The sequence below is a fragment of the Leuciscus leuciscus genome (genome assembly GCF_965113295.1).
Source record: "Leuciscus leuciscus genome assembly, chromosome: 6".
NCBI lineage: Eukaryota > Metazoa > Chordata > Actinopteri > Cypriniformes > Leuciscidae > Leuciscus > Leuciscus leuciscus.
The window spans coordinates 22,553,900-22,581,751 of NC_138730.1; the positions used below are offsets into that span (position 1 = coordinate 22,553,900).

Below are 27,852 nucleotides of genomic sequence, written 5' to 3' on the forward strand. Positions count from 1 at the left end.
TATCTTTATGCGAGAGCCATATGTTTCATAACCTCACATGTAATACGAGCTGCGTAGAAGTGGCGTGTCGCTGCGATCGTGATCATTTGCAGGGAAGGGGGATGATGCAACAGTCGAAGGCTATTGATTTAAAAAACCTGCAGGGGCAATAATGTTATTTTGATTTCATATGCAAGCCTGTTGCATTGTGAATTTCTTGCCAAAACAGGTGCTAATATTGCTTTTGATATAGGTGGTCCTTGGTTTCCTCTGTTGGGCACAGATGTGTCCTGGTATTGGGTTTTTAATAACTTGCTGTCAGTCTGAGCTTTGCCCCTGCATTATGAGGGTCTTTATAACATGGGGAAAGGCTAGAACAATATTAAAGGCTTTCAAAAGCATGTATACTCATACCCCCCCCCACACACACACAAAAGCACTTCAGGTGCATTAGATCTAATATAGCCATAAAAGATCATGCATGCATTGCTGCACAGTGTTGAGAATGCAAAGGAGAATATTCATAAACCGAAATGTCGCAGCTGCCTTCCACCTCGTGATGCAGCATACCATAAAATGTCCTTTGCTTGTGACTGCATAAGTATATGGCTTGTGTTTGATGGTAGTGACTTAGTTTTGAGTGGACCTGCACTGAGGGGGCCAGAGGGTTCTCCTCCCACCATCTGGACAGTGCTGAGCCTCTCGCTGTCCCTGAGCTACAGTTACTGACTTCATTAGATTTATTAGGGCAATGAGCCCCCTGCCTTGGGCCGAGAACTTAACAGATGTGCCACCACTCAATGCCAAGATAGCTAAGAAGCTAAAGAAGAGGATGACTTCTTGCTCTCAATTTTCAGAAAAGCAACAAAAAGTCCCTAACATAACATTTTAAAGTTTATACCATAAACGTTTTGTCTTAGGAGGCAAGGGAGGCAGTGCCTCCTCTAGAAAATGTATGTATATATTATATTGTATTGTATTTATATTATATTATTATATTGTGATTTATATTATATTATATTAGATATTGGATATAAATAGTTAAATGCTTAAGAGTCAATGGTTGGATTATTATTGCAATGATTATTATGATTCTAGCATGTTATACTGTATGTTTGGCAACTGTTCTTCTAATCCCAATTGAAGGAGTGTGTAGCTTTTTATTTCTTAAACAACCATGTAGGAAGACACGTCAATTAAGGCCATATTCCAGGATGACAATGTCAAGATTCATCAAGCTCAAACTGTAAAAGAATGGTTGGGAGGGAGCATGAATAATCATTTTCACACATGAATTAGCATCTCTGCGTCCAGGCCTTAAATTCATTGAAAGTCTTTGAGATGTGCTGGAGTAGACTTTACAGAGTGCTTGACTCTTGCATTGCCAATACAAGATCTTGACCAAAAATGAATGCACCGCTTGATGGAAATAACATCACAACATTTATTTCCATCAAGATGTGCATACATTTTTGGTCAAGATCTTGAATTGACACCAGTTAGATGTCGCTCTGCCTGCGCCACAAACTTCTGGGTCTTCAGCTGCGCTTTGTCCCTCAACCCCTTCGGCTCCGTCAGGCTCCGCCTTCCCTCCGGATACGCCATGGTCTATAGTTTCACAGGCTCCACCTCAGTCCTCTGGCACCCTGGTTCCCCCTCAGATCCATTGTGCCGCTTGTTCTTCTTGGCTCTTCAGCGCCGCCTGGGTCTTAGCAATCTCCGTCTCAGTCTGTCGTCCCTCTGATTTCGTCTGCCAAGTCTCCACCATGGCTTCTCACTGTGGGCCTTCATCCTGGCTGTGCTCTCTGGGTTCCAAACTTATCTTGTTTCAGCCACTTGCCAAGGAAACATTTCTCATTTTCGTTTAGTTTAACTTGAAGTACCAAAACACTGTCGTAATAAAAGTAATAAAACAAGTTATAAAACACTGATTTCAGAAGCCCACCATATGCTACTGGTTTATACACATGTAGCCTACAGGCTTATTGTTGATCTTTTTTTGTTGCTGTTGTTGCTCTGAAAGTAAAATGTCATTTGGAACAGGACTGAAAAGGTCACATTTTGGTGCTTGATGGAGCACTATGCTTTCCCATGAGTCATGTCGAGAGAGAGATGGCAGGATGTACTCACAGATATTGGCAGTTCCCTTGGGGATGGGCAGGTAGGAGCCCATGCTCCAGGCTCGGCCCTGGAAGTGTCTCTTGCAGCGTGCACAATCCGGCCCCGTGGTGTTGTGTTCACACTCGCAGCCCAGCTTCCCTTTGTCAAAAACACAGCTGTTGGCATGGAGATTGCACTTGCACCTAGCAGGATGGAGAACAAAACATCATAATAAACGTAAAATGTCAGCCCAGGCTACCGTTTCTATGTTGGTGGCACGAACAAAGAACCAGGCACAATGTTTGACGTCTTCTATGAATCTTAATATTAATTTCTTTGCGATGGGTTCGGAGCCTCTTAGTGGCATATCCATTACAAACTCCAACCTTTAACGTAGGCTTCCCATGATGCTGCGGAAGAGAGCTTCATTATGCCGTTAAAAACAGAGCTCATTTGACTGTGCCCCTGCGGAGATACTGAATAGAAGCGTGGGTCACATCTGTGACACAAAAGCAGAATGAAAGCCTCTCAGTGGTTGGGCTTTAACATTGGAAAAGGGAAAGAATAAAAGAAGTGGAAAGTCTATCGACACTAACAGCACCTCTTCAAAGTTCCTCTGATGTCTGCTGGGAAAGAGATTTTGACAAAGAGTCACTGTTGTTTCAGAGTGTTTAGAGAGCATTAAATGTAGGAGGAAATCAGGCTTTCTGAAGGTTGGAATTTATGTCAAAACAAGGATGCCTTCCAAGAATTTTATTTTATATGAAGGTGTCAGTGGTGTTATTATTTATCCTAAATTCCTAGTTAAAACAAAGAGAACTTCAGAGACACTGCGGCGATTGCGGATGATTATCTTAGCTGCCACTCGAGATGAGCGGTCTCACTTTCCATATCTACTCTAAATATAATTTGCAGTCATTGATTTTGCCAGGAGACAAAAGGTTACAACCGTGTTGTGTACTTCTGACCTCCGCCTCCCTGTGTGATGGGCAGCGGTTAATGAGATCATTGAGCATTCTGGATATGCTACACCTCTCTGGAGGCTTTCTGTTCGGTATGATATCAAGGCAGTATTTGTTTTTCTGCAGTGTGTTCAAAGGAGGACTTTTGCTCTTTGTAGAACCGCGGCGGTGAGGATATGTGGCTACCTCCTGCTGTGAACTCGAGACAGACGTGTTACAGAAATACATCCATTCCAATTGACTTTCTACTTTTCATGACATTACACATTAATGATTAATAACTGCGGGAAAACAACAGAAAAATACTCTAATTTCAGCTTTCATGATGGTCTATTAACGTCAAATGGAGCTACAGTAAATGCATTGACTTTGGATGGACCCGTTAAATGTTGTTAATTTAGATTATTATTATTTTTTGTAAAATAAAGCATTCAGTATTATCATGTAGTGAACTTCTGTGTATGTTTTGGCATTGATATACTTTCCAATTTTGCCATTACGGAAGTGCACTGATTCATTGGCTCTCTGGAGTATCATAAAAGGTAGTCAATTAAATATCTTCCATATCTCTAATCTGTGGATGTATCTAACTGCCCTTCATCTAGATAGTAAAATTCCCTAAAGTGGTGTGCTTTGAGATCTGACCCTCGGGTTAATTAAAAACCAGCCGAAACTGGATCATCAAGCCGATGTCACGAAGTTCAGTGTATCCGCGGAGCAGCGGCAAGGGACGTGATGCTTTTGCCGTTGGCATTGTCATATTGAAATTGGAGAGACCGTTGAATATCATTCTGCTGGTGCCGCTGGGAGAACGCCTGGCACGGCAACCGTTTGTGCTGGCAGAAAGATGAAAATCCATTTAATAATTCTTTATTGGCCTTTTTTCTTCTAGCTCTCCCAGAGTGGGCTTTGGCCATTATCTAAGAGTGGCACCACTCAGTGACTCATTTAACTCCACTCTCCTCCCTCCTGTTATGAATCCAAGACGTAAGTGTTTTGCTTTGCGCACTCACTCTCTAAAGATATGGCTCAGGGCGTTATGCTGAGCGGCATTGTCTGTGAGGTGTAGTTCATAACTCATATTCATGAATTTTTGCCACGAAGGGACTTCTTTTCACTATTTGAATAAATGTGAGAAACAGTTTTGAATAAAAATAATCTACCCTTCTTTTTTAAAATGTTTTAACAGAAGACGTGCGTGGCTTATGTTATGAAATCATATGATGCAATGCTGTCTAAATGTTAGTTCTCACACAAAGGTGTCTACACTCCCATGCCCTATTACTATGAAACATAGCAACATCTAAAATATATGGTCTGTCTTCAGAGGAAATAGAAAGCAGACTTTCATGTCAGTTCCTCTTGCTATGTTTCATCCTGACCTTGGTTTCTACTGGAATGTGTTTTCCTTTGGCAGTCTCTCCCATTTTCCATTTTCTCTATGTTTGAGTTCCCTATACATCAGTGCATAGCACAGTATTTAAGAGACACCCAATGCTAAAAAACATGCTTTTTTAATACAATTGCAGTTTTGTGCCTGTTCCCAAATACCGGTAGGATGTAATATAGGAACTTGGTTAGCTCTGCTGTCTTTATGCCAATATATATTTTCTTAGCATCTTTGATAGTTTATAGCTTTTTTATTACTCCATATCTCTTATAAAGAAAGCAAATTACAGAAGCTATTGTGTGTCAATTTCTTCATTAGTGTTATTGTGCTTGAATACCATAAGTTTATCTCTGGGAAAAAAAAGTGTTCTTACTTAATGGCCTCTGCAAATGAAACTAAATAACAGAGTTATTTTCAAGCTGAAGTGCATTACAGGCTCATCTCAGTCCTGCTGTTTACTATCAGTTGTCAGCCTTATCTTGTATTGTTTGCAAATACCTAAGGCTATACGAAGGCTGAAATGTGAAGTCTTATCAAGCAAAGTTCATTGTTAAAAGATGAGATCATATTACATTTGGATGCAAATGAAAGGTGTACATTGTAATTTATTAAAATGTTTTGAACAAAGAAATAAATACCCAGCTAACAAATATCTGTTCTAAGAACATGCTAATGTTCATATTAACATAACCATTTAAAAACGTTATTTCTATATGTTCCCCACATTAATGAAACATTACAATAGGGGTTCCTATGATGCATATTTTTTGTCTTCATTATCATAGACAAAAAACAAACAAACAACAAAAAAAAAAACCTTTGTTAAACATTTTATTCAGCAATTTTGTTGACGAGAGTCACACTTTTAAATTAGCTCCTTTTCCTCGTGCACATTTACATTTCCCCTTCTCCTATTCTCACTTGTGTTTACTTCTCTACTCCATGCGGCTAGTCGCTCAACAAAAGCTGTTAGGGCAGATGTCGAGAGCCAGGCAGGTTCTCCAGTAACTAAGGTTAGTTGACATACTGTACAAAAGCGAGCGAACCTTCAGCTGTATACATCTATGAAGTTCAGGAAGACGGACAGGTACGGGGTTTCTCGCAACTTCCTTTTTGATGAGATGGCTGTCAGATGTCTCTGTGCCTCCTCTAGAGTTTACATTTGGAGTCCAAGTCTGCTTCTCACTACAAAGACATCTAAGAATCTTCTAATCCTCAAGGCCAGAAGGTGAAGAAAGTTTCCAGGGGTCAAACAGCATGTAAAACTATGATTTTTACAGACACTGGTAAAGTTTCCTTACTGTACTGTACATGCTCAAAATTATTCTAAGATAAATATTTAAGTTCTACTTACTGGTGCATGGTGTAAGTTAAAAGTTTAAAATGTACACATTTAAATTGCATGTAAAATCATGATTAAAATTGGTAATCTTTAAATTGTAAATTTCGAATAATTGTGAAATATTTAATTCAAATTATTAAAAGCATGCATGAACTCATAAAACTTAGAAAACTACGTTTGAAAAAATACAGTTCATGGCAGTTCAGCTACATTTTCTTTGGCATTAATACACTAATTGAAGTTATGCAGGCTTCTGCTGCTTAGGATATACTTTAGTGAAGGGCTTCATGTGGTCATGTGGTCATGTTATATTTCCATGAGATGACCCGCTTCATGTAAATAATGATAAATAAATATATATAACCCACAGGAGTCATATGGATTACTTTTACGATGGATGAATGTGCTTTTTGGAGCTTCAAAAACTCGGGCACTATTCAATGCATTACAAAGCTGTATATCACTCTGATTGTGTTCGGCTGAAAGAAGAAAGTTACAGTAAAACTGATTGATGAAATATTGATTAAATGTACAGGGTATTTTCATCAAAAGACAAAAACTATGACTGAAACAAAAAATGTGTAACACTGTATTTAGACGGTCTATCTATTGTAAAGCTGTCACCCACTATATAATAGCAGCTCCAGTGAAATACAAGCCTAGCCTACAGTATGTTATTTCTTTATTCAGTTTTACATGATACTACAGCAAATGTATCACAAGTATCACAATTGCATTTTGACATGCCCAGTGCCTCGGGTGTACTGAAACTTCACTAATGATCCTAAAAGTCATGGCCACATTATTCACCATTGTGATGCTGTTGAAATGAGGATTCCTATTAGGACCGACTGACTCTGCGCGGTGGCCAATTTCCTCACTCATCTGGGTGGAATGTAATACATCTCAGGCAAATTGTTTGTGTCTCACCTCAAAATGTAGTCGACCCTGGAGGGGCTCTCCAGATTTCAGGGGAAATATTAGGAATTCATCACAGCGTAATTCGCCTACTCCGATTATTCCACTGCAACCAAATCCGATTTGAATTTGTGGCACTCTGGTTGGCATTGCTGGGAGCTACGCCTGCAATTTGTTTCAACGACAGGCCCTATTATAAAGCATTTACTCTGATCTGCATGAATATTATGCTAATAAGGGACTCCGTCCCATCCCTGCTTTGATCAAACACAACCTCTTCCTCATCTTCAAAGCTGCTTGGATAAACAGTGAAGTGGGGACACAGCACATGTGGAAGTATGTGATAAAGTGCTGTGATTATTGATAAATATAGTGGTGGAACGGTTTCTGGAAAATGGGGAATTAAATGGTGCGTAAATATAATAGAAAAGACTGACGTTAATGTGTTTTTCAATCTAATTTGATCAGCATATGCATCTGTATTTATATTCACATAAGATCTGTTAAAGAAAACTCACATAATTTTGATTCCAAAAGCAGCTGGGATAAATGAATAATGTAGTGTTATTTTTGAGATCGTGAAAATATGTTGATATACAAGTTTACTGCAGTGCCTCAAGGGAGAGTTTATGTTGATGTTTTTTTCTCTTCCAGTTACTCGTTTATTATTGATGATTGCAGCAAAGCTTCTCATTAGGCATTATTAAATATATTAGATGTGAATCAAAAATGATTGGCAGGAAACATGGCCAGTTGTGACAAACATTTGTACTCAAAAGCTCAGCCTATGACTTTCAAATCAAGCCTCATGTGAACGGGGCAATTTGCAGTTTAAAAATCTGAATTGCCATTCATTTATGCTTCCGAAGAGTTCACAAGGGCAGGCCATCATCGACTGACACCTTCTGAATAAAATATTACATTCAATAAAATAACTAATTCAATGTTTATGAATTAAACAGTTGTTGATGGCTTCTGAAAAAGCATTCTGAAATGTTTTTATATCTGCTGTGGTTGTGCATTAGTATGAGTTCAGGGAACATAATTCACAAGAAAAAGGAGTGTTGAAGTATTGAACTAGGTAGATCTTTGTGCAAGATGCTGTAAGTTGGCATTCTTTGACATGTGAAGCATTTATTTTAGTATTACAACACGAGAGTCTGCTGGGATGCAGCTTTTTTTCAGGGATTTTTTCTTTGGAGCGTTTCATCTGAATAATCTTTCCTCAGATCATGCATATTTAAATTGAGCTAAAAGATTGCAATGGCCTAAAAATATATTTTATTGAATATGAAATAATCTTAAAAGTGGAGCGCTATGTAAAGGGATCTTGAAAGCCGCTGTTTAGATCATGAGCCCTCATGGCCTGTTTTTGTTTTGCTGTTAAAAATCTACTGATCAGCAGTCAATAAAGGTATAGTTCAACTAAAGATGAAAGTGTCATCATTTACTCACCCTTATGTCTTTCCAAACCTGTATCACTTTCTTTGTTTTATAGAATACAGAAGGTGAAGTCTGAAGAATGTGATGGTTGCGGTTTTCTATATGCGGTTACAATTAAGGAGAAAGGGGCATTCAAGTTTCAAAAAGGATGCAAAAGCATAAATAATAATAAAATAAGTGGTTCACACAGCTGTGCTCAAACGTTTACACACCCCTTGCAGAATCTGTAAAAATATGAATATACTTTAACAAAATAAGACAGATCATAAAAATTGCACGATATTTTTCATAGTACTGCCCTCCAAAAGCTACTTGCATGTTTCCCAGAAGACAACTATCACAAAACATAAAAATAGTCATTGATCATCCATGTAATGTCACAGTATTAAGAATGAAGCATATGCACACTTTTGAAGGGGGTCATTATATAAATTCAGCAATTTTTTGTCTTGTTTACTATGTAAACATCTGTTGTGTGAAATATCTTATTCAGGATACTAAATAAAAAATAACATGCAAGATTTATGTCACGGTTTAAATCCAAGGATGAAGAAGGTAGCCTATAAATAACTACAGTATTTATTAAACATAAGCCAACAACTCAAAACTATGTGCCTTGCACAAACAATACTGGATAAAAAATTTGTGAAGTGAGGAACTGAAATGCACATGGTGATGAACTAAATAATGAACAATGATAAAGCCATAAATAAAGCCATGTTGTGAATGATTAAATTAATATACATTTTGTATACTGACTTAACTGTTTGTATGCAGATATAGTTGGATATACTTATTATTCAACTTTATAAAATACATAATTTTCATTCTTATGGTGGACTATCACTTTTTTAAATAATGTGTTTGCATGCAAGAATTTACATTATTATATTTTACAATTTGACCGTGTAATAGCACAATATAAATGCTAAATGTACTCTTGTATCAAGTAAAGGTCATAAACAGTTTAAGCAAAACATGTTTAGCACATACTAATTTTTGTCCAACTTTGCATGTCACCTTTACTGGCATTCAGAAATGGTGACTGGTGACAATCTGATGGTTTCAAAATCTCATGCAAACTTGCTTTTCTTGTGTTTTCAGGTTTTAATTGTCTTATTTTTCATTCTCAGGGTCTTGCACAGATTAACACACTCAATCTTAGTTTTAAAAATGTTTGAAGGCTACAATTTTATTTGATTTTATCATTAGAATGTGAATGAAAAACAGCCAATTAATTTACAACCTAACATTATTATGGAGCTGCAGTTATGAATGGAGTTATTAATCATAATGGCACTTGTTTGTTTTATGTATTTTCCTTCTGTACCTCTTTCTTCTAGAGGGACTTTTGAGGCATTGCTTCAAAACTACTAACCCCATCCAAGTGAATAACTAAAAAAATAAAATAAAAATAAAAAAACAAGCCTGGTCAAAATACCTCCTCTGTAATATTCTTCTCTGTGTCAGAAATTTTGGGGATTAAATTGAATTGAAAAACCCACAGGCAGGAGAAGATATTGGATGTACCTGTATTCCCATGTGACTTGCCTCAGGAACTAATAAATGGCGAAAATATGGTGACTGCAAAGAAGCAGATGCCTCAGATTGTACATTTATTTAATCGTAAACATAAGCTGTTTGCCGAAACATACATCACTTTTCCTTTCTTACCATTACCTAATGAAGATCTTTTTGCTTGATGTGAAATATTCTTTTTTGAAATAAGTCAAAAGACTTTCTCCCTTGCATTGTTAAAAGAGAAGCTCAAAGAAGCTTTTATCAAAAAATCGGTTTGCCAGTAAATTTTAATTGATGCATCACATTTATGGTCTTATTGAGTGAAAACGGAAAGCAGTATTTTTGAAGTATGATGACTCAACTTTAGCTTTTAATGAACCCAAGATTTCCGTTAAGGGTAATTTGGACTAGATTGTGCGAGCCAGTTCATAAGGAGACTATAGGTGGAGATCCTTCCCAACATCAAGCACTGCACCCTCCATACCTCCCTCTTCTCACAGACTCTTCAACACATCAAAGCCAAAAAACAGCAGCCCCACATGCCTTCATTAAGACATAGAGCAGCCACTTATCTCCTCTTTGCTCTATTTAAGGTTTCAAAAATGAACATGAGGGGTGCTGACAAACTCATTTTAGATCTACAATGTTTTTTTTCCTACAAACATATTTTTACATGATTGGACTTCAAAGTTGACAGTCGATCTGAACCCCTTTTTATATATATATTTTCTGGTGTGCATAATTCTGTTATTGACAAAGGACATTTTGTTAATGAATTTGGACGTACAAATATGAGAGTGAATAAATGATGACAGAATTTTGTTTGGTTGAAACGTTAATAGTCTAATCTAGAATTCCAAAATGGGCTCTAGGATATTTTTTGTTTGTTTTTTAACATTTTATTGTTTACACTACAGTGAAGCTGTCTGCATCAGGTACAACAATTTGCCAAATGTCAAACATTTTATTGTTTTGTTCATTTATGCCTCAGTGATGGACCATGTGCATGATTTCCCAAGATCTGTTGGCTCATTCAACTCAATGAGTTTGAAATATTGTGCAATGGGTCTTCAAATGAAAACGTATCAGTCTAGTGTTCTCTAAACTCTAAAGGTGTGCAATATAAAGGATCAAACACCACACACCACCATCTACATAAAATACCCTCAGTAATCATTACAGATGCAAAGTCATATTAATGTCGCCCAACAGGCACACTTGCATGGTGATGTGTCCCCAGTGGTTATTATTTAATCAGCAGTAAATGGTCTTAATTAGTAGATTAGTCTCTTTCCAATTAGCTCACTCTGTAATTGCCCTAATCTACGACTGCAGTCCTTTGAATCCTAATTTAGAGCTGTGCATTTAGATTCACAAGGGACCTATCAAAAGCGTCATTATAAACCAAGTTATTCTCACATAAACCAGCTGCTTATGAGCAATTCCGGCCCAATTTGGAGAGCAGCTGCTGTGTTTTTGTTTCTATTGTGCCGTCATTTGACTTGTGAAGTCAAGCTGCACTTTTTGCCTTTTTATGCAAGCTGAATGAGACCTTTGAGGTCCATTTTATTTTTTATTGCCCATTGCAATGTCCCTCTTTCAGCATGACTTCTAATTTTAGAGTGGTCACTAATGCTTATTCTGTCATTTGACACAATGTGGAATCATGCAAAAAGAGCCAGGCAGACGGCCGTACGCAAGTCGACTTGCGCCAAAAGAGTAACCCTTGAACTTGACGCACAACGTAATGACGAACGCGGTTGCCCAGCCCTGTTTGAACCGCGAGAGGCGTCAGAGCTTACGCTACTTCTACATCCTACGTTATACACCTACATCATCAAGTGTTACTCTTTTGGCGTAAGTCGACTTGCGTACGGCCGTCTGCCGGAAGCTAGTTATTTTAGTATTTTACTTCACTTCAGAAGACCTTTACCAGAGCCGTTTCGAGCACTTTTATCATGAATGGATGCGCTTGATGGACTTTCAAAAAAGATATACTGTACCTATTGACACCCATTATAAAGCTTGGAAGAGCCAGTACATTTTTTAATAGAACTCCGATTGTATTCGTCTGAAAGAAGAATGTCTTATACACCTAGTATGGCTTCAGGGTGAGTAAATCATGGGCTAATTTTCATCAGTGAACTATCCCTTTAAGGTCATTACATAGTATTATGCATGGAACCTCGCAAAAAAAAAAAACTTTCTTAATTGATAATCTACCCCCGTAATCATAATTTGTGTGAAAAAAAATAAAAGTTGTTGGTGTTAAACAACTTATGGAAGCTTGTTTCCGCCACAGAATAAAACATGTAAAAGGTAATTGTGAGATTTTATCTCACAATTCAGATTTTTTTATCTCACAATTGTGTGTTATAAAGTCAGAATTGTGAGATATAAAGTCGCAATTACCTTTCAATTTTTTTATTCTGTGGTAGAAACAAGCTTCCATTAGTTGTTTAACGCCAACGACTTTTATTCTTTTTCAGATTTTTTTTTCCCTCAGAATTGCATGTTTATATCTCACAATTCTGACTTTATAACACACAATTGCAACTTTATATCACACAATTCTGACTTTATAACACATTTAATTTTTTCCATAGAACTGGACTTTATAACTTGCAATTGCAAGTTTATATCTTACAATTCTGACTTTATATCTCGGAATTGTGAAATAAAAAGTCACTATTATCTTTTAAAATATTTTATTCTGTGGCGTCCATAACAACTAGTGTTTGGAATTTAGCAAAACATTTTTGGGAGTTTTGCAAAAGTGTAGGTAGAAAAGTTTTTCCAATGAGCCTAGATTGAGTTTGTCTTCTTACCGAAAAAAAACAAAAAACAAACAAAATTGTATTTACCTCAATCGTGCATAAAGGTTTTAATTGTACATTTTATTTGCATGTTATTTTTATTCTATTTTACTAGCTTTTTTTTAAATTGTTAATTAATTTAATTATATTTTTTTAGTATTAAGCAAAAATGATAGAAACCAAATGATAGGCATGTTCTGTGAAATTAAGACTCAGTCTCCAAGAGGCATTACCTTACCTGCCCTGCACTTTGATGTCCGAGATGGCGTAGAAGTATCTAGAGAGGTTGTTCTCATCTACCATTGTGGCTCCGGTGGCAGGCCGTAGAAGTCTGATGCGAAGGTCAGTGAGGGTGAAGAAATCCCTTAGGTTCTTGGTGGTGTCCAGCTGCCCATACAGAGAAGCCATGTTGTGCAGTCTCGGACCAGCAAGTAGAGCGAAGCGGTCTTTGATCTCAAAGCGTACAGTTTTGTCGTACTTCCACACATAGCCTGTTGAATAGACCTCAGTGCAGATGATTTCAAGCATACTGCTTTGGGTCAGCTGATGTACAGCTTTTGGCTCCATAGTAAAGGCATCCAAACAGTCAGCTGCATAAAACTGATACGGCTGCCACGTACGACCGTAATCCAGCGACTTCTCCAAGACTAATTGCTCAGGTCGGCCAGACTCGAAGGTAAGGACAATGTCATCTGTGAGTTCTATTGTTTTGTTCCAGGACAGCGTGATGTTGACCTGAAGGGGCTTCGGATATTTCTTCCAGGAGGTCGACTGCCAGAATGTAGTGGGGTTTCGTCCTTCAGAGTCAAACATGAGCTCGGGCGGGTGGGCCAGCTCCTCGGTTTCAGCGTCGCATTCATTATTACACATATATGGGTTTTCCTGAAACACACACAGACCGGATTTGTTAATTTTGCAGTGAGCTAATAGTAACAGGTTTGCAGCTAGACACTGGCACTCATTTGAGGTGAACAGAGGGAACCCACACTGAGATGTTTGATTCTCCACATGAATCATGATGTTAATGAACATATTCTTTGGTGAAAACACTTCAGTCTCCATTAATGCAATAAGTTGGACGTTTTCATGAGGTGACTGCTAAGCACGGTGCTCAGAATGGCCATTGTGTGCATTCGGAGTGGTGTGTCTCACGAGAGCTGCTCAACGGTTACCCGCTCGCTCGCAACCACCCAAATTGCTAATGTAATTGATATTCTTGCTTGTTGGCCAGTTGGAATGGGAGTAGAATTCAGATGAGTGAAGTTGAAGGTACACACAGAGCTCCATGCATTTTTCATGTGTCTGTGTCTGCCCTGCACCGCTGAGCCGCTGTTTCTCAGATCAACTTTTTCATTAACATTCAGCACACCTCTGAGCCATAGCACAAATGACAATCAGCCATGAACTTTGAGGAGACGGCCATTAATTTCCGTCTTGTATACATGTTTGATCGGCCGCAATTGTCATAAATCTTGTTTTGTTTCAGGCACAAACAGCGGCGGAATGCAATTACAAAAGATGCATAACATCTAAAGGCTCTTGGGACAAAAGATTCAGCTTTGTTTGTGCAATAATTTTATCCCCATCGCTGCTGTCAGTGGAAGAACGGACAGATTGTGATGCTTCCTCACATCAAATTAATTATCTACTCTGCGTTGTTGGATCAAAATGTGTTTCCCTTGTTTGTTTCATCCAGGAATGTTCACAGGAAGATTTGATCTGAGATTCTATGCTGAGCAAATACTGTTTCACTCAGGCACAAGTGTTTAGTGAGGCAGAAGGATCACATCTACTTTAACAAAACATTCATCTACTGGAATTCATGTCATTCCAAAACCATATACTGGTTTTCATGGAACACAAAAATGTACATTTCTGAAGAATTTTTACACAATTCTCGCCATACAAGGAAAGTTCATAGTAAGGTGCTTTCAAGCAACGAAGATGACGTTAAAAGCACAATAACAGTAGTTTATACAATGTATGTGTCATATTTCATATGTGTCATATTCAGAATTGATTCCAGAAATTGAAATGTGCTAGCAAACAGGGATGCAGAATTGCAATTTAAAACAGCCCTCTATGCTGCTTGATGTTGCAAACTGGAATTTGTTATCATATTATTTCAATGTATTATTGTAATCATAAACACACTGGTCTATAGTACAAGGTTTGACTGTTTACTGCACTTTGATACTCTTCTAGTTATTCACCTAGCGAATAATGAATCAGAATATTGCACATTCACACAAAATAGCTGGCTTCCAAGTTGAAAAATAAGGTGTATATAAACATATACTTGGCTTTATTTACATTAAAATAAAATATTATATGAAAAATTCCCAATTTTACACAACCATGTCTTGCAGGTGTATGAGGAACAAGATGCAAACTGCCATTCACTTATATTTATTTCAGTAGATTATAGCACACAAGCCTTTCTTTCTTTCTTTCTTTCTTTCTTTCTTTCTTTCTTTCTTTCTTTCTTTCTTTCTTTCTTTCTTTCTTTCTTTCTTTCTTTCTTTCTTTCTTTCTTTCTTTCTTTCTTTCTTCGTTGTAGCTCAGTAGCTCAGTCATTTGGCAAGAGCAATGTAATGATTCTTCAAAAGCATCTAATTTTGTGTCCCACAGAAAATACATATGGGTTTAAGAACAACATATGGGTTTAAGAACAACATGTGGGAGATGAGGATAATTTTTGGCTGTAATCTTCTTTTTAGTCTTCATGTTACTGAACCATCGGTCCCCCTCTGTGTGCATTTAAAGTAGAACAGATTTACCACCTGCACACATATATTATCATTGATTTCTTCCTCCAACCGCATTACAACACTTACATACCCTGATATAGACAATACTGAGTGGCTTAATGTGACAAAGAGGGCCAGGCCTTCCACTGGATTCTCCTGCAGTGGCTCCCTGACCAAAAGCTGCTGCCTTATCCCGATCAATACGTTCTCTCCTCTTAACACTTGGGGATAGAGTGACCAATGTTGAAGGTGGCCATTGAAAAATCGATGTAGATTATATCCTATTCCAAGTATGGTCTCTGTTAGAGGAGGAAAGACAGTGTAGTGGTGCTCATTAGAATAGCTGACATCTCCATCAGCAGCACTGGACCACAGCAGTAATTTCCAAAGCTGCTCTCTATTAATCCCTGTTGATTAGAGAACCGCCATAGAAGTGTGCATCACAGACACTTCAACATAAAGGTCATGTTAGACTGGTCGCTAATGAGGTCCTGCCTCATAAAGCCAAAGGGGCAATCCAATATTGTGTCTCGGATTGCGGTCCAATGGTTTGAACTGGGGATGTTAGGGCATTCATCATACGATCGTGTATTAATTGAGAATCTGTGAGCTCCAATGAAAGTGTTCAATGTTATTACCCCCAACTGATCCAGAGCAGAAAAACAGGTTGTACATTTCAAACCTAAAATGAATTATGGTACAGAATTAGAAGATTATTATAGTACCTATTTTCACAAACTAATTTTTAATAATTTGGCCACAGACACAAGCCTTCAATTAAGCATATGAATTACTGTTCACTGAATACAACATCATCTTTTGTAATTCTGACAATAAACCAGTTATTGTATGACTAGAATTGAATCTAAATTCTGTTGAATAATAATAACATTTCAGTTTAATTTAAGATTATATATTTTCTTTTATCAAAACACACTTTGATCATTATTTTGATTACAACATCAAAATATTATTTAAGTAATCATAGCAACAATAACTGAAATAAAAGAAGACTATCAAATAATAAATACAAAATATTCACTACAGTTCAAAAGCTTGGGGTCAGTAAGATTTTTTTGAATACTTTTGAATAAAAATCATTTTATTCAGCAAGGATGCGTTAAACTGATAAAAAGTTACATTAATGGCTGCTGAACATTCAGCTTTGTCATCACAGGAATAAATTAAATTTTAAATAGAACACATTATTTTAAATTGTGATAATATTTCATAATATTACTGTATTTCTGATCAAATAAATGCAGCTGTGATGAGCATAAGAGACATCACTAAAAACATTTTAAAATCTTACTGACCGCAAATTTGGGGAAAGTGAATAATTAAACTATTGCAAATATTGTGTTTTTGTAAAAAAATTACATATCATACACAGTTAGGGCAGTAACTCAAGAACCACCACCCCTCCCCCACCAAAAAACAACAATAGCAGATGTGACAGACATGAAGGTTGTGAGACTGACAGGCCTAGCCCCGTTGATGTGGTCCGGGACAGATTATGTGGATGAGGAACATAAATTCATTGGCCAGTGACAGCAGGGCCTGATGAAGGTCCAAGCTGCCCTACAAATCAGATGATGGGACAAATGTTTAAGAATCGCACCCCAGATCACTGACTGAAGCCTGTAAATTCCCCATTCCTTCTATGCACAGAATCACTACCAGTACCTGCAACCAAGTTTTAAAGAACAAATGGTTTCCTGTGATAAAATGCACTGAAAAACATGCATGCAATTTCAATGTTTTACGTAAAGAAAAGAAAAAGCTTTTCAATGAAATATAGCGTAACACAGAGGAGGTTGTGTGATTCACAGTTTAGACTCTGATCAAGGTAAAGCCTGAGGAAGTCTGGCTTCAACGTCATGTCTGATTAATTGTATTTAATAATCTCTCTTTTCTTCTGCTTTGACAAAGACAGGATATGCTCTATGTGGAATTTATGAAGGAAGAGTGTCAATATTTAACTAACAATTCAGTTTCTTTAAACATGTAAATCTCTGGGATGTATATTTGCATTGATATAATGCATTACAATTATTTGACATTGTGGTAATGAGTTAAGAAGGTCTGTAATACCCTGGGAAGGTTATTAGCATTCCCATTCATCTTAATGGCAGGGTTGTTAACTAAAACTATATATATATATATATATATATATATATATATATATATATATATATATATATATATACTGTATATATATATATTATTATTATTATTATTATTATTTTTGTTAATTGAAATAAAATAAAATAAAATATAAATATCAGATGAAAATCTTAAACAAAACGAAATGAAAATTAGAAATGTTTCCTTGTCAATAAAAAAAAAAAAAAAAAAAATTGTAGCAAAAAAAAAAAAACAGTATATAAAGAACAATAAAATTACAAAAACACAACAAAATTACCAAAGCTTAAACTAAAATGAAAATTAAATAATTTAAAATATAAATAAACACTATAATAGATGCTTACATAAATCATACTTAAAGAAAAGTATAGTTACTATATCTACAGACCCTTTCCAAAAAATTTGAATATCATGGAAAAGTTTATTTATTTCCATAATTCCATTCAAAACGGTAAACTTCCATAGATTATAGATTCAGGGCCCACAACTTAAACGATTTCAAGTATTTAGTTGTTTATTTGTACATAATTTGGGCTTCCAGCTCATAAAACCCACGAAAACAGGATTTCAAAAAATTTGAATATTACATGAAATCACACAGTAATTACACAGTAATACCATGGTCTTTGAACCAGGTTTGGGTTCTTTTAGCAGTGTGGGCAGGTGCAAATCCTGCTGGAAAATGAAGTCAGCATCTCCATAAAGCTTGTCTGCTGAAGGAAGCATGAAGTGCTGTGAAAATGTCCTGGTAGAAAATGTCCTGCGTAGAGTGGACAGCACAGTGGACCAACACCAGCCAATGACATGGCTCCCCAAACCAACACAGAGTGTGGAAACTTCACACTGGACTTCAAGCATCTTGGATTGTGTGCCTCTCCATTCTTCCTCCAGACTCTGGGACCTTGGTTTCCAAATGAGATGCAAAATTTGCTCTCATCAGAAAAGAGGACTTTGGTCCACTGTGCTTTATTAAATCCAGAGTCAACGCAGCCGTCTACCAGGACATTTTCAGAGCACTTCATGCTTCCTTCATTTTCCAGCAGGATTTGCACCCGCCCACACTGCCAAAAGAACCAAAACCTGGTTCAAAGACCATGGTATTACTGTGTAATTACTGTGTGATTTCATGTAATATTCAAATTTTTTGAAATCCTGTTTTCGTGGGTTTTATGAGCTGGAAGCCCAAATTATGTACAAATAAACAACTAAATACTTGAAATCGTTTAAGTTGTGGGCCCTGAATCTATAATCTATGGAAGTTTAACGTTTTGAATGGAATTATGGAAATAAATAAACTTTTCCATGATATTCAAATTTTTTGGAAAGGGTCTGTATGTTGGTTGCAAATATGGTCTATTCGGAACTGCTGAAACTGGTCATAAGCAATTCCAGTCTCACTTCCTGTTACATACCTACGTAACAATGTCACAAGTCTGAATAATGCTAGCCTATCTCTAATAGGCCTATGGTCTTCACTGAGGTCTTTGACTCACTCTCAAACACTGTAGTTGTAGCTGAGATTGGAAGAGTTTATTTCGTTTTGTCTAAATGTCGAGAAGACGCTGTTTTCAGTGCTGTGAATCCACTTTGATGTACTTCAAATAGATGAGGACTCGCACTGGAATTGATACGGAAAACCGACGCCATCTGTTTGTACCACTGTGTATCAAGCATCGAGGAAGCCACCAGAGCTAAAATTCAGATTTGGTAATAGGCGTTTATTTTCCGACACATGCTGTAAGCGGTAGACAGCATCACAACAGACTGAGCCATCTGACCAATCAGAGCAGAGTAGGCTCAAAGGAGGGGTTTAGAGAGACGGAATCTTTGAACGTACCGTTTCCAGACTCTTTGAGAAATGAGATGATGTGCAATGTATATTATGAGAAAATCAAAGTGTTTTATGACCTTAGATGCATGTAGCTAATCCCATTGTAGGATGCCTTCGAATCAAAATTGGAAACATTTAAAAATAGCATAATATAGGGTCACTTTAAATGGCAGTCAATGGGGAAAGTTTTTAAACCAAATGGTGAATTTCTGGTATCTACCAGCAGGGGGTAACGGCATCATGCTAACCAGCCAAACCTTGACCCTCTTGTTATGACCCCAAACTTGTGTCAAACGTGTGTCAAACTTCTTCTTCAGGTCCACTCTCTGAAACCAATGATTTCTGCTTTATCTGCTCTTCAGAAAAGTCCCTTCTGCACTATGAGAAGGATCCAATTACAACAAGGGTCTTCACAAGCAACTATATGAGATTGAGTCCCCAATCTCTCCCAGAGGAACAAAATTGCTGAAGCTTATATTGATGTAGGGTTATGGGTTAGCCCAGAATCACAAGGATACATCACATCCTTCCTCACACAGACCTAAAGCAAGGTTTCGACAGCTGAAACTAATGCAGACTCTGTCCAGGTATGGCAATCTTAGCTATGTCTATGGTGATGTTGAGCCACGCTGGCTGGAGGGGCCTGATAATGGAGAGGGCTGAGAGGAGGGACAGTGAGAGATTGTAGGTGCAGGCCATTTGACAGAAACTCAATAGCACTTTAATGGTCCATAGTCATAGAGGTGCTTTACTGCAGTGCAGGACTTACCCCACTGACCATGGGAGAAATGAAGCAAAGCGGTGGTGAACTCTGAAGCCAGCGAGACTTGCACACGCTGCAGAATAAGATCTGTGGCGTAGGCCTGACAGATTGCCAATAGGATATGTGGAAATCACTTCACTGTCCGTAAAATGAAAACATTATGATAAGATCCATGGCCTAAGTAAATCCCCACAGGATCTCAGCGTGTTAGATATCTGTGGCATTAGGTCACACAGAAAACACAGATCTGATCAGATGCAGAAAAAAAAAAAGATGGATTTGAACAGTTGTGCTGCCATTAAAGGGTTAGTTCACCCAAAAATGAAAATTCTGTCAGTAATCACTCACCCTCATGTTGTTCCAACCCCGTAAGACTTTCGTTCATCTTCGGAACACAAATTAAGATATTTTTGATGAAATCTGAGAGCTGGATCAGGGATAGGATTATGTGTTGTACGTCACACGCATCACACACATGACCAGCGTCAGCCAATAGTGAGCCTACGTGGTGACGTACAACCCAGACGCGCTGCGCTGTTACACTACGTCAATTCATTCAGGCCCACACAGACGAAAATGAATAGTTGAATAAAGTCGTTATTTTTGTTGTTTATAGCGCACAAAAAGTATTCTCGTCGCTTGATAAACTTGTGGTTTAGCCACTTGGACTATTTTAACAATGTCTTTAATAGCTTTTCTGGGCTGGCAAGTTTCGATCCCATAGAAGCCTATGGAGGAGTGATCCAGCTCTCAGATTTCATCAAAAATATCTTAATTTGTGTTCCGAAGATGAACGAAAGCCTTACAGGGTTGGAACAACATGAGGGTGAGTGATTACTGACAGAATTTTCATTTTCGGGTGAACTATCCCTTTAAATACACTTCCGTTCAAAAGGGTTTCACTCAAAAATCCAGAAAAAAAATTATATTGATAATAATAATAAATGCTTCTTGAGCACCAAATCACCATATTAAAATGATTTCTGAAGGATCATGTGACACTGAAGACTAGTGTAATGATGCTGAAAATTCAGCTTTGACATCACAGGAATAAATTACATTTTAAAATATATTAAACTAGAAAACAGCTATATATATTTTTAAATATGAATAATGCAAAATCCAACACATATCAGGCATACCTAATTTATGGTTGCTAATAGTCTATTTTTTTTTATGTATTGGTTCTATTTATGCGGTGCGCAATGTAGCCCCGTCCACACCAAAATCTCTCCCCATGTATATTAATCATCCAACATCCACGAGGACAGACTGATTTTGTACGTTTAGAAACTTCTGATATTACATAACAAATCCCTCATTTTCCACAAGGAAAACCATAACAAAGGATGCCATCTGGAGAAGCAATCCAAAGTCATAACAATAGGTTGGTATATGTTTTATGCTGTGTAGAGTGTTGCGAATTTGAGAGTGTGCATGCAAACACCGAACTCTTCCACACTCTGCTCTGATTTTGTTTGTGCTGCGTTGTGGAGCATTTTTTCTCATTTAGTGTGGGCTGATACATTTTCTTGTCTCGTCTGGTTTGGACACGGTGTTGTTTTAATGATTTGATGTGAGAGGTGGAAGCAGTGGTTGCATCTAAGCAGAAGTGTACGCATTGCTGTCTTTCCTCCATGCCATGCAGTGTGCCCTTTAGTATAAAGACTTTGAGAAGCAGGGACTCTGAAAACTGCAGAAGGAGCCTGAGCTTTGAAGTGAACTGAAAATCAAGTGCAACATGTTGTTAGGCTTTAGACTAATTGGGATTCACAGAGCATACAGAGACCAGAGGAACTTTACATTAATTAACAACTGGCCTCATTATCTATCCCATGGGCCTTCGTCCGGCTGGGGTAAACTTATCACCACTTCATTATCCAGAGGGGGTGGAAGAGGCCGGATACACCAAGCTGTCAGAATTAAATCAACAGTTCTTCCCACCACTTCATGTGCTAGTCTTTCATGTTTAACAGCACATGGAGTTGGGTTGGGTTGGGATTACTTGTTTCCTGATTTGATTGATTTTTCCACTTCCTGGCATTAAAAATCACCACCACCAACAACAACAGCAAAACTATATTGTAAATTAGTAAATATTTATTTATACGTTTTAATTTTTTGATTTTATGTATATTTATGCATTTGGTAGACACTTTTATTCAAAGCTAATTACACTGCAATGATATAATTACAATTCAGGGTATACATTTTATCATTACTGTCACGTTTCTGTTTGAACTTCCTCTATGTTCATTGTGTTCAGTTTCTAGCCACTCCTCCTTCATTAGTTCATCCCAAGCCTGTTTGTTACTATGGTTTCTGTCATTGAGTTCATTTGTCCCAGCTGTGTCTCGTTTCCCTCATCTGCTCTGTGTATTTAAGCCCTGTGTTTTGTCTTGTTCAGTGTCTGTTGATGTTAATGTTAAGCTGGTTGGTCTGTCCTTGTTCTTAGTCTCCTGAGCGTTTCTGTAAGTTTAAGTTTATCGTTAAAGGTCCCGTTCTGCGTGATCCCATGTTTCAAACTTTAGTTAGTGTGTAATGTTGCTGTTAGAGCATAAATAATATCTGTAAAATTATAAAGCTCAAAGTTCAATGCCAAGCGAGATATTTTATTTAACAGAAGTTGACTACAAAAAACGGCTCGATTGGACTACATCCCTTTACTTCCTTCTTTAATGATGTCACTAGAACCGTTTCTTGACTAACCTCCGCCCACAGGAATGCTCCCTCAACTCTACTGGCTACTTGCGCACTTCTTATAACTTAGGCTACTGTGTTTACTCAGCTCTTACGGTGATTTTCTGAAGTAAAACTGACGCTTCATCTTTTGTGTGATGTACAATAAACTTTATTAAACTCATCAGTACATGTTTGATCATCATTCAGACAGCAGACTTGTAGCCTATTAATAAATAATGGATACATAGCCTACAAGCAGATGACAAATACGTTATAATAACCGTAATTAAACTACTAAACCATACCTGTTTCATCTCTATACAGCACTCTGACTCTGTAGGCATTATTGTCCGACTCGAAATGAACGCCGTTACTGAGAGTTTCTGATATTATCATCATTCCGTGAGATGAATTTTTCCTGACAGACTGAGCGCGAGCTCATGAAGCTCCGCCCCCTGTGTCGTCCAGCAGCAGCTCATTTGCATTTAAAGGGCACACACTGAAACAGCTCGTTTTTCTGAGCCCCAAAAAATGTCAATTTAAACATGCTGTAAAAAATGATCTGTTGGGTATTTTGAGCTCAAACTTCACATACACACTCTGGGGACATCAGAGACTTATTTTACATCTTGTGAAAAGGGGCATAAAACGGGACCTTTAATAAAGTCTGTTGCACAGAAATCCTGTTTCTTCGTTGCTGCAACCAGAAACCAAACAGATTGACAGACCACAACTGAATTCTGGATTTAGCAGCAGCCTTCATCGATCTCCACCACCAAGGACTACCTCTTAGGGATTACTCTGCCAAATTCTGTGAGTTGGTGGAATTTTTAAATCTGGATGATCATCATCATGGCCGCCGACATTCCAAGGCTTTGTCCCAAGATGACCACCATTCCAAAGCTTCGTCCTGAGATGGCCTCCATTCCAGAGCCATGTCCCAATATGGCCCCATTCCTGAGTCTCTTCCTGTCATGCCTGCTGAGCCTGAGCTTCTTAACAGCATATCAGCCTTGCCTGTGTCTTTGGAAGAGATGGCCGCCGCGCCTGAGTCGGCTATGGAGGATGCAGCGCTCATTGTCGACACGTCTGTTTTATGTGTGTGTGGGCAGCGCACACATCGGCTCCGGCCCATGGGCCATCAACCGTCGCTGCCTTTCCAGAGTCTTGTCCCGTCGGGGCCGCCGCCACGCCCGAACCAGAGCCTTTGGCCAAGATGGCTGCCACCGTGCCTGAGAATTTGCCACCGGTCCCTGAGCCCGCTTCAGCCCACAAGCCAGCTACAGAGTCAAACTCCACCCAAGAATTTTATTTTATGCTACCCATCTATGGAGACTGTCCCCGAAACGCTCAGCCCTGAAGGGTCGTCTCTGTCATGGCCGCCTGAAGGGTCGGCTCCGCCCTGGTCTCCCGAGCTGCCTGCTTCGCCCTGGACTCCTGAACCAGCGACGCCCTGGTGGCCACCTGAACTGCCAGAACCTTCCGGGAGGGGGAGGTAATGTCACATTTCTGTTTGTGTTTGGACTTCCTCTGTTCACTGTGTTCAGTTTCTAGCCACTCCTCCTTCATTAGTTCATCCCAAGCCTGTTTGTTACTATGGTTTCTGTCACGGAGTTCATTTGTCCCAGCTGTGTCTCATTTCCCTCATCTGCTCTGTGTATTTAAGCCCTGTGTTTTGTCCTGTTCAGTGTCTGTTGATGTTAATGTTAAGCTGGTTTTTCTGTCCTTGTTCTTAGTCTCCTGAGCATTTCTTTAAGTTTATCGTTAAAGTCTGCTGCACAGAAATCCTGTTTCCTCGTTGCTGCAACCAGAAACCTAACAATTACATGCTTTCCCTGCAGTACTAAATTAATCAACATGAATGGATTATGTTTGATTAATAATGCTCAAATGTGTGTCAGTCTTGATCTGCATTTGTTGTGACAAACTGTTCAATAAACACCTTGAATTAACTCATTTTAATCTACTGAACCGGCAGCACAAATCTTTTTTTTTAATTTTTTTTTCAGTGTTTACAATTTTTTTTGAATGCTTATTTGAGTTGCATGATTTACATTTAAATATAGATAACATTATGCACATGTTTCTTAGTTATACCATATAATTAACTTGTTTTTATCAGCTCATTTATAATATGCAAATTGAGGAACACGTAAAGCATTTCCAGTCGCATCTAAATATTCATTTTAGCAAAATATACACATGCAAGCCTAGAAATTATATATATATAATATATATATATATTTTTTTTAAATGAAGCTTGTTTTGTGAACACTAACAAAAAATCAGATTTAAAAAAAAATTATGACATGACCTCTTTTTAAAAAAAAAATTACTGAGCAAATAATACTAAAATATGTATTCAAATGAGTGAATAAAATGACATGCATAAGACTCCTTGTAATTCACCTATATAGGCTTATATGGAAAACCATTTCCGAGATAAGAAAAATAAACCTGCTTAGGTAAATCATATTTATAACAACAACAAAAATGTAGATACTAATTGCCCTCTATGTCCAAATGTTTATCTCATAATTATGACCTTGTATCGCAGAATTTCAACATTGTCATAGTCAAAAACATTTTTTTTTTTTTTTATGTGGCAGAATAGCTTTCGTTAGGCAAAATGCAAGTAATTGACAGATATTATGCCTCATTGTAGCTGTCATGAATCTATTGTTACCCCTTTCTTCTGGTGCATGTATAAGGTGTCCTTGAGGTTCATGTGTGGCACATGGCAGGGCTGCCATCCAGCCAGTGACCTCTGAGCCCATCATCTCCATTGTTTACCCATACCACAAGATGGCTGTTATGTTTGCCCTCCTTGAACTTTCACATCTGCCCTCCCTGACACTTTGCTCCCCCTTTACCTCTTATCTTATTTTATAACATAAATGCAGCTCTGAGTCATATCTGCTCTACCTCTTCAGTATTACTCGACAGTATATTTTCTGTTAAACAAGTGACCCTCACTAATAATTTAAATATGTCACACTTATGAAGAGAATTATACAAAAGACTCAGCTGATTAACCATCTGACTATTCATGTATTCTTGATTGCCACTTTAATGCAGGGTTAGTCATAGAAATTTCATAGCATGATTAATGAGATGAGCTGTTTCTCAAATCAACTCAATTCTAGTGGAGAAAGTGAAGATGGGTTTAAGCAGTGTGACTCATTCTGATGAATATAATGTCCTCACTTACACTGAAGATCCTCTTCCCAGAATCTTTTTGACTCCAGATCTCAAGGTTTAGCTGGCTAGCATACCCTGCTAGTTTTAGTTTATGTAACTAAACATTCTGCTTCTTTTTACCATCTTTCTCTATTCATGGTTGGACATAAAAAATTAGCTGTTTTATTCCAGCTATTTTGTTGTTGTTGAAAGAATCATCCATCCATTTCCCAAACTGCTTGTTCTATATAGGATTACGGGTGCAAGAAACAAATACTATTTATAGTATTTCCCAAAGTGTGGGGCCTATGACATGCTCCCTTGAAAATGTAAGTTTTATTTGTACATTTTTGTGCTTTTATTTTTCTGAATGTAATGTGAACATTGCACTGCCTTTAATGGGCGCTTGCATTGTACTTTACACAGGTTTGCTGGTTACAATGATAATCACATTTTGTTGTAAGTCGTGTCAGAAAGTTAAAGCAAAATAATCTTGAAAGTACTCTTGAAAATGGGTAGTGTGGTTGTCAGCTACTGGATTTATTTTCTATCTTCCATCAACCAACCAGGATTCCCTAGTGAAAAATAAATGTACTAAAATGTATTTGAAATACATTTGTTTAATGCTAAGTATACAACAAATACATTTACATATCTGTGTACTTAATATTAATACCCTGCAATTGTACTGTTGGTATACTAAATTGATATACTTAAAGTCTGCTAAATTGGAATTGGAACTAATTTTGTGCACATTAGTTATCCAGAAATGGTGCTGAGGTCCAACTAAATCCGCAAGTATATTTGATTGTGCTAAACTGAAACTATTGCAAATATACTTTAGGTACACTTTAATCTTGCATTTAAAGACTGATATTATACAGTGGCTATTCTATCCTTACTAAAAGTGACATTGAAACACATTTTAGGCTTAACATTAAGGTATATATGCATTGTGTAATAAAGAAGTACTTCAAATAAAGTTTAATTATAATATTTATATCGGTAAGCCTCAAGTGTCAATAAATGTTAATGGATTTGTAGTATACTTAGTATTAAATAAATGTATTTTAAATACATTTTGGTATAGGTTTATGTTGTCATGATGTTATTTTAATGCAGCTTCCCTAGCTAAAAACTATTTGAAGAATGTTTTGCTAACAGTAATGAAAAAGTAATGTAATAAAGTAATGAAAACATAGTTTTTGAATGTTCCCTAAACATGATTTAAAAAAGTTCAGCCAAAGTTTTGAGTGTTTCCTGTTAGTTGTGTCAGTGATTAGTCACATGACATTTGACAGCTCTTGGTCCCTTGAGCAAAGATGCTAGATTTCCAATTGTGTACTTCTAGAGGGTCCTGTGTCAGCCGAACAACTGCCATTGACATGAATGGTAATGTAAACTATAGCTTTCTCCAGGCATTATAGATCAATCCCAGTTTATTTTTCCAAGAAGCTCTCCATTACAAGTCTAATTATTCACCTTCAAAAATGCCAATCTTTCATAACAGCCTGTTTTATACATCTCATGTGTAAGGTGTTTTCACAACTGTACATCAAGTGAAGTTACTAATAGATTTAGGGGAGAATCCTTTTTTTAGCTTCCAATCCTACAAATTGCAAAGCTGTCACCACCTTGTATTAATGCACAAAGGAATAGTTATTTTCAACCTAGTGTTTAAGTATTACATCTGTGGTATCCTGCCAAATTTGACAAAGATAATTTCTACACTTCCCTCAGTTTTAAGGAACTAGGAAATGCACTTACAGTAGGCAAGGTTGACAATGACACCCCCACGCCACGCACAAAAAAATCCTTTAAAAGGTGTAACTGCAAGTGCATTATGGTTATTCAATCAATTACCCATCAAAACACCCTCTTATAAGTCTATCTCCCTTTAGAGTTGATAAAACTAAGGACTAAAACTAGGCCTAAAAAAATTAATTGAAATGACGCTAAAATAAAATTTCAATATTAGATGAAAAATGTATAAAACTGTAAAAAACTAAACCAAAATACTAAACTGA

The 27,852-nt window shown here is 37.4% G+C and overlaps 1 protein-coding gene across 1 annotated transcript in view; it reads right to left on the reverse strand.

Moving 5' to 3' along the window:
- The window catches only part of ntng1b (netrin g1b), a 65,130-nt gene that overhangs the window by 13,614 nt on the left and 23,664 nt on the right, over positions 1–27,852 (reverse strand). Inside the window, 2 exon segments of the mRNA XM_082172839.1 lie at positions 2,110–2,282; positions 12,710–13,353. Coding sequence (XP_082028965.1) covers positions 2,110–2,282; positions 12,710–13,353 — 817 coding nt within the window.